Source organism: Tarenaya hassleriana, unplaced genomic scaffold (assembly GCF_000463585.1).
Source record: "Tarenaya hassleriana unplaced genomic scaffold, ASM46358v1 Cleome48, whole genome shotgun sequence".
Taxonomy (NCBI): domain Eukaryota; kingdom Viridiplantae; phylum Streptophyta; class Magnoliopsida; order Brassicales; family Cleomaceae; genus Tarenaya; species Tarenaya hassleriana.
The window spans coordinates 422,288-434,575 of NW_010967498.1; the positions used below are offsets into that span (position 1 = coordinate 422,288).

The following is a 12,288-nucleotide window of genomic DNA, read 5'->3' on the forward strand; positions in this document are numbered from 1 at the left end:
CCTCTTCTCTCTCTCAATCGCATAGCGCCACCGATTTCCAGAGAGGCCACAGCTTTTTCCTCCTCTCTCTCTACTCATTCGAGATTTTATTCATTATTGTTTTTTTTGTTCTTCCGATTCAAAGTCCTGATTTTTGTTTTCTGAAATAAGAAACCGAGGGTTTTGTTTACGCGTGAATTTGTTGATTTCGCGTTGAAAATTCATTCCTTTTGTTGGCGTTATACTGTCGTCAAGCTTTGATTCGTACAGATTTGGTCTCGTTCGTCGAGGAAATCAGCCGGAGCTAGGCGAAGTATTCGGGCTCATCTAGGGTTTCGCCATAGTCGAAGAGGCGGGTTTTGGTGCAAAAAGGGTTGGTGGCATTTTGGTGGGCAACCCGATCCAGGAGAAATGTGGTGGATGATGGGAGAAAGCGGCGGACGCTACTGTTCTAAGAAGACAGATGACATTTGTGCCGGTGCCTGCGGACAGGTATGATCTTGGATCTGCTTCGTTATCACTGTCTGAATCTCTGTGCTTTTGCCCTGTTTCGTCTCTTAGAAAGAACATGGATGGAGAATTGGGATCTATACTGGAGTTTGATCCTCTTTTAGGGTGACCCTCGTATTTAAATTTACTCATGGACTTTCGTTTTCAAATGTATGAAACTTTCATTCATGAATTCACGATGATTCTTATGGTTTTCATGTTGAAATCTGTCTTGCAGGAGTCTGGTCGGGTTTCCAGTCTCTCTAGACTTTGTTGTGTTCTTCGTGGCGTGGATATAAAGACCTATATACTACTGTTAGTGATAGTTCCCATGTGTGTGCTTGCGGGTTACATCCATGGCCAGAAGATCTCCTACTTTCTACGCCCATTGTGGGAATCCCCACCCAAACCCTTCCATGATATCCCTCACTATTACCACGAAAATGCTTCTATGGAGTCTCTCTGTAGACTCCATGGATGGGGCATCCGAGAATACCCTAGGCGTGTCTATGATGCAGTCTTGTTTAGCAACGAGCTCGACATCCTTACAGTACGTTGGAAAGAGTTATACCCTTATATCACCCAGTTTGTCCTCCTGGAATCTAATTCAACCTTCACCGGCTTGCCAAAGCCTCTTGTGTTCGCCTCTCATCGGGACGAGTTCAAATTCGTTGAGCCACGCCTGACTTATGGGACGGTTGGTGGAAGATTCAAGAAAGGTCTGAACCCGTTCTACGAGGAAGCATATCAGAGGGTAGCTCTAGATCAGCTCCTCAGGATAGCCGGTATTACAGATGATGACTTGTTGATAATGTCAGATGTTGACGAGATTCCCAGCAGAAACACCATAAACCTTTTGAGGTGGTGTGATGACATCCCTCAGGTCCTCCACCTGAGGCTGAAGAATTATCTTTATTCGTTTGAGTTTCTCGTCGATAACAAGAGCTGGAGAGCTTCCGTCCACAGGTATCAGACGGGTAAAACACGGTATGCCCATTACAGGCAATCTGATGAAATTTTGGCAGATGCAGGATGGCATTGCAGTTTTTGCTTCAGACACATCAGCGAGTTCATATTCAAGATGAAGGCTTATAGCCATTACGACAGAGTGAGGTTTGCTCATTTCTTAAACCCGAAGAGAGTTCAAAGAGTGATATGCAAAGGAGCTGATCTGTTTGATATGATACCGGAAGAGTATACCTTCAAGGAGATTATCGGGAAGATGGGACCTATCCCTCATTCCTTCTCAGCTGTCCACCTTCCTTCTTATCTCCTGGAAAATGCGGACAAGTACAGGTTTCTCTTGCCGGGAAATTGCATAAGAGAGAGTGAATGATCATCTGTCGGTACAGAATAACGGTGTTTCTCATTCCTTCATTCATTCATGTAAAACCTCGGATGGAGCTCTGTTGCTGGCTTAAACCCTCTCTACCAGAGAGCCAACCCGATACAACCTAAGACTGAGATGGCTGTGCATTTTTTGTGAGGCATACCTACCGGTTCTGTCGTGCTACTGCAGAGTTCAATCAGAGGCATTTTCAGAGATTTGAGGGTGAAGCCATTTGTATATAATTTCCATTGTTTCTCTTCTGAGATCCTGAGTTTCCATTTTTGAATCAGATCAATTAGGCATGAACTTCTCGAAGTTCTCCACTCTTGTCTTAGAACAGAACATTGGTTTCTGAGTTATCTGTGTTTTCCCATGTCGGGGGGAAGTTTTGCTCTGAGACTCTTTACCTTTTTGTACATCTCCTCTCTTCTTTGTTACCCTTCGACTTGAATTTCAATTGCGAAATTCTGACAAAAAGATTTTGAAAAATTGTTTTCATTGCTGAATTTAGAACAAGTATACACACGCTAATAAATGCATCTCTATATTCACGATTCTTGAATAGCTTTTCTTGGATGATAATCTCGACCTTTTTCTTGTCCTAATGAATGGTAGAGTTCGGAGAAGAAGAAGAAGAAGCCGTCGCCATTGATTTAAGATACCGCCTTTTGGCTGCAGCCATCCGGTTCTGGAACATCGTCCATTCCCGTTGGCATCTGTCCCTCACCTGCATTTTTCCGCAAGAAAAAAAAATGTATCTACTGGTTGGAGTTTTAAGGTATTTGTCTGAACTGATCCGAGGGACGAAGTTCTTACCCGTCGCCACCCGGATTTCCCATCTTGTGCTTCTCCCTGATGAAACCGAACATAAAGAACTTCGTAACGGTAGTATCTAAACCCGACAAAACATCTGTTTTCGGGTAGAGGGTAGTGTTCGTTACCTGGTTGCCTAAGGAAGGAAGATTCTGATGCATGATCCATTGAGAATCCACAACTCCTATCTTCTCATGCGCAGGCTGTCTCCAAACAGGAGTAAGACGAGATTAAATCCATTCTTGTCGCAAATAAGAGATTGAAGACAGATAAAAAAACATTCACTGATCGAGTTTTTTCTCGGTTTGAGCCAAGGGAACAGGATATCAGACCTCAACACATGCCCCGAAAGCGAAATCGAGACCCCAACCATGTACCAAGTCGTTCTGCAATTTGTAAAGAGTCTTAGGTGACGAAAAGAAAGAGAAACTATGTGACAAAAACACGCACACATGATGAAACATAACACAATCTCTCGGATACCTGAATCATGTGCCATACACATTGCCATGCTGATCTTGAAAATACCGGAGCCATGATCTCTACAAACCTACACAATCATATGGGAAACATTAAAGGTGAAGTCAGAAGCTGAATGAACGTTGTTGAATATGAATCGATTCATACCCGGCACAGGGAGGAAGAACGGGACTGCTGCAATGACCAGGTTTCTCCTTGGAATCTCTGGTGAAAGAAAATATCATTACAGAACATAACTCGTTAACTTAATTGATCAAAACTTAGTTCAGAAGCTGCTCCTTACTTGTGTACTTCGCTCTCGGGTTTTCTCTTTGTTATCTCCCACGTTATCTTTTGCTTGGATTCGACAGCCGGCTGCGATATCTCAAGACCGTGCTTTTTGATGAGCTCGATGTACCTGCAAATGAAAAAAACACAAAACAAATTCAAACAATTGGGGCTAAATTTGCAGAGAAAACGATAGGGGGAACGCAAGCAAGATTCACTTTTCTGGGTCGAAGTGTTCAACCCCGAGGTCTTCGTCCCACAAGAATATGTAATCATACGACCCGACAATGTCAGGATGCAGAAATCTTTTAGCGTACCACCTTCAAAACATGAGGGAAAAAGGGTCGGAAACCGGCATATTATGAGGAAGAGAGAAAAAAAAAAAAACCAAACTGTGGTTTGCTTACCATTTGGTCTGCTTTCGTACACTGACGTGTATTGCTTGTTTAGACCACTCGAATTCTTCCCATTCAGAGAGTCGTCCGTCGTAATGGAACAGAACAACGGTGAAGTTGTCTGAAAACTGCAGCAACATACTTAACCTTTTTGGGCATAGAGAGGGGGAGAAAGGAGCAAGAGGAAGACATTTTACCTTCTTGACACATGCATCGACGTTGTGTCTCTGGTCATAACCAACTGTAAATGCAACTAGATACTTCGGCTTGTCTGTGAAATCCTAAAGAACATAGATGAACATCCATTTTGAGATTTCATCCAAAGATGACAGATTGATCAAATGGTATATACCTCCTCAGGCAATCCCCACAGCCTGCGTAAGTTGAAATCGGATTCAGCAGCAACTATATCGGGAGGAAGCATCTCCGCACCTCGGGGATTCGACGGAACCCAGGTCTGCAGAATCAAACACCGTTAGTTAACGAACCCTTTTCACCATCCAAAACTCGCATCTTAATGATCTCCAGAACCAGAACCAACAACAAAGTCCAAATCTTGACAAAGAATTCAAGAACAACCCCAACTATCTATGTTTGATAGTGTTAAAATAGAAAAAATGAATGCCTAATTGGGGTTAAAATATAGATTTTGATATATGATTTTGAATAATAATAGATATAATATTATTATGTCAAATATTGTCTATCTGACTTATTTTCATTTATCTATATTTCTTTTTATTTCGTTTGTTAATTTTTCTAATAATATATGAGTTATTTTTATTATAATTTAACAACAAGAAGAATAGATAACAATAAATAAAAGTGTTCTCGTTCTTATTCTCTTTCTTATTTATTTTTTGTATTTTATTTTTTAATATGATATTAAAATCTGTTACAATCTGAACTATATGTATTTTTTTTTTAAAAATTTTAGTTTTTTCTTTCTTTTGCATTTTGGAAGTCCATATATCCATATCGTTTAAAAGAGAGAAAAAAATCTAAATTTCAAGCGATGTGATACGGAAAAAAAAAAAGTAAAAGCTAACAAACTTTAAGATCAAACAAGATGTCATCACAAAAAAAGTTAAAATGATAGAAATTTAAAGTCAAACGAAATGATTTAAAAATGGTTAATATTCTTTAAAAAATAAAAATTGGTGTTTATGAATTTTTACATGGACAATGAAAATGTCTGGGTGATTTATATCATTGTTAATTTAAGATTGACTTTTTCCATTCTTTAAAAGTCAATCTTGAGGAGAATGTTAAAATAAAAAAATAAATATGTTATGAGAGTAAAATATAGATTTTGAGATATCAATGTGAATAATAATGAATATAATATTATTATGTCAAATATTGTATATCTAATTTATTTTCATTGTACCTCTATTTACTTTTTATTTCGTTTGTTAATTTTTTTATAAATATATGAATCATTTTCATTATAGCGTAATAAAAAGAAAAAGAGATTTAGCAATAAAAATGTCCTCTCTCTCTTTTTCTCTCTTTCCTGTTTTACTTCTAATTTATTTTTCTTATTTTATTTTTCAATAGATAGTTAGTACAAGCAATGAAAACGTGTAACAAGGTTGAGAAGGCGATTACCTTCGAATGCGGGTTTTCACTCGATGGATCCGGACTCGCGTCTTCAATGTATGCAACATCAACCGAAGGAAGAAGCCCGGAGGGAAATTTCATCTGAAAATTTTCCCAAAAGACTTAGGACAGGAACAATGGCAATGACAAGGACGCCGAAGCTAAAGGAGTTTTCACCTGTGTTAGCGAGAGTGTCGGGAAAGAACTCCCCAAGAAAAATCCGACGGCTATGCCTAAGAATGTCGTGAAGATGATCCTCATGCCATTGTTCGACTTTTTACCAATCCAACTGCAAAAAATGAACAACGGGCAACAAATATGTATTCAAGCATTCGATCGTCTCTGACACGAACCATACAATACGTACATGCGGTTTAAATCCAAGTAGGGGTGGCCATTTCGGTTATTAACGGAATAACCGAACCGAATCGAACTGAATAAGATATAATCGTACCCGACATCAAAACCGAACGGTTATTATTTCCTTAAATTCGAAAAAAACCGAAATCGAACCGAACTGAACCGAATAAAAAATAACCGAAAAAACAAAAAAAAATAACCGATAATTTATTTGAAAAACTAAACTTTTTACCGAAACCGAACCAAATCTGAACCGAAAAATAACCGAACCGAACCGAACCGAGAACAATGGCTAACTGAACGGATCCATTGCGAAAACTAACCAGCGGACGATGGTGTCAATCCGGTTTCCCATGCCCTGATCCCGGTTAAGGCGACCAGCAGCAATGAATCTCAACGTTGTCGTCTTCGAGAAATCCGATGAACTGGTCCGGAGGATCTGCCCTCGAATGTTGTTCTTCGCGGGTTTAACAGAGAGGGAGGACTCATTAATTACAAGACAACTCAAAAACTACACGGGCATGAAATGGTGATCTCCTGCGACGCGGCCCACGGAATCATGCCGTGGTAAAATGATTAGTTAATTAATATACTTGTAAGTAATTAGTATGTATATGATGTGTTTGAGATAATTAAGGGAGGATTAGTTAGGTGAAGAGAATGTACACGCGGGATTGGAACTAACAAGGAAATATTGAATCGGGAAAGAAAATTGCTGTCCAATTCCTTCCATATTTAACAATTAACTATATCAGTTTGCTTCTTCCATTAAAAAAAATTGTTAACTTTTTTTCAAATGTATAGTTACATGTATATAGCATATATTTAGGTACATGTAAAGATATGCCTGTAGCCTTTTTTATTTTATTTTATAAATGTACAGGTATATGTATATCGTATATATTTAAATTCGGATATATAAAAACAATGGAATCCAATTGATTTTAAAATTGATTCTATATTATTTATAATTTAATTGAATAAATTTGAAAGGAAATGAATAAATAAAATAAGCTAAAAACTAAAAAACAAAAAACAGTTTAGAAACAATAAAGATATTTTGAATAAAAATTGAATATAAATAAGATTGAGCAAAAAATTTCGAAATGGGAATCCCAAATTTGGAAGATGGAAAGATGGCCCTAAACTTCCATTTTATCTTGCAATTTGGCTTCTTGCAAAATTTCCATATTTACATTTCAATTGTCTGTCTTAATATTCCTTGACAGTAATGGTAAGGAATGTGTTTTCCCTCGTATTATTCATAAGAACAAAGCATTAGATACAAAACGTAGGAAGCAAATCTAGGTTAAATCTTTTATATACAATAAATACGATATTATCCATGATTGATTAATCCAATCTTGTTATATAAATCTTGAAACGGTGATCTTGGTAGTTGATTTGGCAAGCAAATCCACAAGTTGACCGGGAGAGGCGACCTGTAAAATCCGAAGAATTCCCAACTGTACCAGTCCTCGAACGAAATGATATTTCAAAGTAATATGTTTCATGTGCGATTTAAACATAGGATTTGGCCTAAAGGTGACCGATCGGGTCGGTTCGGTTTAATCGGATCCAGTTAATTTGGGCTAAAGTATTTCGGTTTTAAAATATTCATATCTAATCGGATATATTATTTTAATCAGTTCGGTTAGATTCGAATTCTGTTAAGATCGGGTTCAGTTCAGATTTATCCAAATAAAAAATCGATAAAAAAAATCAACCAATTGTCTTATAAAAATAACAAAAACAACATTCGTAGTATAAACATTATAAATAATTTATTAAATTAAAATATACACATACCTCATTTTGTTATATGATATGGTTATAAAATAATATCATTAGCTAATTTTTCTAATTAGATTTAGAATATATTGCATATTAATTGGTTATATATGGATAAACGATTATATTCGTTTACGTTAATTAGTATTCGGTTTATTTGGTTTACGGTTATTTCGGTTTCTATTAATTCGAGTTCGGGTATTTCGGATTTAAAATATTTATATTCAATTGGGTATATTATTTAATCGATAAAAAAAATCAACCAATTGTCTTATAAAAATAACAAAAACAACATTCGTAGTATAAACATTATAAATAATTTATTAAATTAAAATATACACATACCTCATTTTGTTATATGATATGGTTATAAAATAATATCATTAGCTAATTTTTCTAATTAGATTTAGAATATATTGCATATTAATTGGTTATATATGGATAAACGATTATATTCGTTTACGTTAATTAGTATTCGGTTTATTTGGTTTACGGTTATTTCGGTTTCTATTAATTCGAGTTCGGGTATTTCGGATTTAAAATATTTATATTCAATTGGGTATATTATTTAATCGATAAAAAAAATCAATCAATTGTCTTATAAAAATAACAAAAACAACATTCGTAGTATAAACATTATAAATAATTTATTAAATTAAAATATACACATACCTCATTTTGTTATATGATATGGTTATAAAATAATATCATTAGCTAATTTTTCTAATTAGATTTAGAATATATTGCATGTTAATTGGTTATATATGGATAAATGATTATATTCGTTTACGTTAATTAGTATTCGGTTTATTCAGTTTACGCTTATTTCGGTTTCTATTAATTCGGGTTCGAGTATTTCAGATTTAAAATATTTATATTCAATTGGGTATATTATTTATCGGTTCGGTTTGATTCGGGTATATATCGGTCAGGCTCTGTTCGGTTATTTCGGCTTCGGTTATTTTGTCCACCACTAATTTGGCCGTTTATTCATAGCACCGATGCTATCGCAATCAACAATAAATAAGGGGAATATCACAAACTGTTAGGTTAATCTCATTGACAAGATTATCACCCGAGTTAAATGTGAGACGTGTGGTATTATAGGACATAAGGGGTCATAACCGGTTTTGCCTCAAGCATATCGAACCGATGTAAAATATTAGAGACATATTTTCACCGAGTTGAAGACCAATAGGTGTGCGTGTAGCTTCGATACAAAAAAAAATAATAATAATACAGATCTACCAAATACTTTAGAGAACATCAAATAGCTAATGTACGGAGACACCATCCCCTTCCACACAGAATCTGTTTGAGAACATAAATATATTTTTGAAGGTTACATACAAAGTCTGGTCGATCATGATCAACAAAACTTCGTGGTTATGACATATAGACTTTCTCCTGTAAATGATCATGTAGAAATGCATTATTCACGTCTAACTAATAAAGGGGATAATCATGTGTTATTGTTAGAATCAAAACAAGATGAATGATTGTAGATTTCATCAATGGATTGAATATTTCATGAAAGTTAGTTTCTGGTCATTGATGAAATCCTTTGGTAACCAATCTTGTCATAATACAATTTTTAGTTCCATCGAGATTATGTTTGATGCTAGAAACCCATTTCTATCCAACGATATTTTGAGTTTCTATTTTCCGAGCTCTCATGTTTAGTTTCGAACCAATGCATCAAATTCATCGCTCATAATATGATGTCACTCAAGGATGAGAAAGCGCATATGTAAGTATATGTGGCTCAATATCCTGCAACTTACAAGAATCTTGGTAAGACAACTTTGAATGGATTTGAAGATATTGTTCTTTGCCTAGATCTAATTCGGTCTGGCACAAGTTCAGCGCGTGCCCGACACATTGTTTTGAACCAATCCGACTTTGAAGTCCAGTTCGGTTCGGACTAGAGTTGGTCTGGTTCGAACCAGGCCCAAAATCAAGCCCAATCATGACTAGAGTCAAAACTGGTTCGGTCCAATCCAGATCTGATCCGGACCAGTCTAAGTTCCTGAGAAAAATCTGAGTCTTTCTCTCGTTCTGATTTTCACAAGTAATCATTCATTCTTATTCTGTGTGATCCTGCAAGCTCATCTAATCCAACAACAAAACCCAAAATTCAATTTCGGCTCACAAATCATAATTGGTCTCTAATAAGACGTTATGATTACCTGTGACAGATGGATTTAGAAGTGACCTAACCAAAGCCGATAATAACTCAAATGATGATCTTTTTGTCACACAATATCATTTATTTAACAAAAAGTATGGAACCACCCACCATATCAGATTCAATTGCTTTCTTGTTTATGGGTAGACTGTAAGTAAAAGATGACAATCATCTATAACGAGACCACACAGCTTTTCACAGTCTTACTCGCGCAAGGGGTCCAACGATATCTCTCTCATTCTGAGAGAGACAAATCCTATCTTGACTATCTATTTCCCTATACATAACTCGTGATAGACCTAAGCAATACCTTTATAATCATCCTGCTATGGATGATATTTAACGCAGTCAAAGCACGTTACTCTTCATGTCAGATATATAGATATCTTAGGTATGAAGACCCAAAAGTGAACTATTGCATGAGATTCAAGTCCTCTTTCTATGATTTTCCTTATCAGGTGAAATCGTTTGAGTATATATTTGGATCGTTGATGCGACCTGAATTCCTTGGCTTGTAAGATTGCGCCATTCTTATCACATTATAACGCAATGAAGCTTACAACAATCGATCGCAGCTATGCTATGTATTCAGCCTCTATAATAGAATCTACAATGGTCATTTTCTTGAAATTCTTCCATCTCATTGTGCCCCCGTTTAAACATAAAATATAGCCTAACTACGATCGGTAGTCATCTATATCGGATTGAAAACTGACAACGGTATAAACACTTATAACGAGCTTATCTTCCGATATACCATACATCAAGAATAAATCTTTAGTCATTCTAAAGTACTAAAGTGTGACTCTCCTAGATATAACTGGTATTTACTAGTGATACTTAATGTATATTATACATCGGGTCGAATGCATAACATGACATACATTATGACTCTCAAGCTAGGATAAAGATGGGGAGTGATTACCGGTGCAAATGACATGGACAAGAAGCGGCTCCCCGAATATCACTAGGCCAGAATGGTACAGGAATGAATCGAACATACCGGAATGAGAGGGATGCAATGGCTGTATAGGTATGAGAGTGCACAGTTAGTGATAACTTAAAAGAATTGACTGAACTACTCATATCAATAAAATATATTTTCGGTTGTCTATCCCAAAAGAACTCCAAAATTATGCGTACTCATACTAAAGCAATCCAAGGATGTGTGATCTACTGGAAAGTGTTTCTTGATATGCATGCGAGTTAGAAAAAACATGGTGAAAGGTCTTGTGTTGGTGTGTGAGGACAGTTTTCAACGTTCAGTAGTGGCCTCGAAGTGTTACAAATGATATAAGAACGGTACTCTCCTAGTACGGTATGGTTCGAGGATGAGCAAGACAAAAGCTGGTAGGGGTTGTGATATTCCGAGCTCGGATGAAGGTGGGGAGTGATCGTCGGTGCAAGCGGCACAGACAAGGAGCGGTTCCCCAAATACCTCTAGGTTAGAGTGGTACATGAATGAATCGAACGCACCAGAATAAGAGAGATCCAATGGTTGTGTAGATATGTGAAAGGTCTTGTGTTGGTGTGTGAGGACAGTTTCAACGTTCAGTAGTGGCCTCGAAGTGTTACAAATGATATAAGAACGGTACTCTCCTAGTACGGTATGGTTCGAGGATGAGCAAGACAAAAGCTGGTAGGGGTTGTGATATTCCAAGCTCGGATGAAGGTGGGGAGTGATCGTCGGTGCAAGCGGCACAGACAAGGAGCGGTTGTGTAGGGATCTAATGGTTGTGTAGATATGTGACTGTACAATCATAAATAACTTAAAATAATTTATTAAACTATTCGTACCAACAAAGTGCACATATCTTTTCGGTTGTCTATCCTAAGAGAACTCCAAAGTTAAACGTTTTCACTCTAGAGCAATCTAATAATGAGTGATTTACTGAGAAATATTTTTCGATATGCATGCGAGTGAAGACAAAACACGTTGAAAGGTCTCGTGTTGATGTGTGAATACAGTTTTAACATTCCGTAGCAGTCTTAAGACATTACGTACATGATGGATCCTACAACCAAAGCATACGTGTGATTCTATCCATGCCTTCTTGTTCATCCTTCTTGTTCATCATGAATATTTCCTATGAGTGGACAATTTCTCTTAATTCTTTCGTAGCGAAACGTGTCCCAACCAAGACTTCATGATAGAAATAGAGTAATATATTATTCACGTTAATTGAGAGATAAAAAAGGAAAAAAGAGAATTACCTAAGCTTCCATTTACCTTGTAATTTTGCTTCTAAAAAAAGAATTAATTAAACTTCCATTTTTACCTTGCAAACTTTCCATATCTACATTTAATAGCCTGTTTTAATAGTAACGAACCTTATTTTATTTTTAAAGATTGTCAAAATTATGTTTATGACCATTCAATGAATTGAAGCGTTAGCAAGAAGTAGTAACTTACTGAAAATTATGGATGTAGAGTTTTGGCACAGGCAGATTTGAGGGGACGAGGAGGATCAGAGAACGCCCCGCCGTTTATCTGGTGAAAGATCCAACGGTTTGCCGCTTCGGTAAAATGCACGCCGTCCCAGTTGACACGAAACGGCACGTCGTTGCAAGACTTGGCCAACACTCTCTCTTTC

General features: G+C 36.7%; 3 protein-coding genes across 3 annotated transcripts in view; 1 reads left to right on the plus strand and 2 right to left on the minus strand.

Annotated features, from left to right (window-relative positions):
• LOC104825665 lies at positions 1-2,216 on the plus strand. The gene is made up of 2 exons (XM_010558036.1): positions 1-471; positions 707-2,216. Exons 1-2 carry the CDS (start codon positions 391-393, stop codon positions 1,802-1,804), a joined length of 1,179 nt encoding a protein of 392 aa, XP_010556338.1. The 5' UTR covers positions 1-390; the 3' UTR covers positions 1,805-2,216.
• Positions 2,217-2,359: 143 nt separating this feature from the next.
• Positions 2,360-5,574, minus strand: LOC104825730. Its single transcript, XM_019204000.1, has 13 exons — positions 5,533-5,574; positions 5,365-5,457; positions 4,106-4,210; positions 3,951-4,034; positions 3,766-3,881; positions 3,577-3,678; positions 3,375-3,488; positions 3,239-3,295; positions 3,095-3,161; positions 2,944-2,997; positions 2,740-2,814; positions 2,615-2,650; positions 2,360-2,525 (listed from the first exon to the last, which is right to left on the minus strand). The coding sequence occupies exons 2-13, from the start codon at positions 5,455-5,457 to the stop codon at positions 2,400-2,402; spliced, it is 1,029 nt and encodes a 342-aa protein (XP_019059545.1). The 5' UTR covers positions 5,533-5,574; the 3' UTR covers positions 2,360-2,399.
• Positions 5,575-12,017: 6,443 nt separating this feature from the next.
• The window catches only part of LOC104825666 (GDSL esterase/lipase At3g26430), a 1,953-nt gene continuing 1,682 nt past the window's right edge, over positions 12,018-12,288 (minus strand). Inside the window, 1 exon segment of the mRNA XM_010558037.2 lies at positions 12,018-12,287. Within this exon segment, the coding sequence (XP_010556339.1) occupies positions 12,114-12,287 (174 nt within the window). The 3' untranslated portion in view covers positions 12,018-12,113.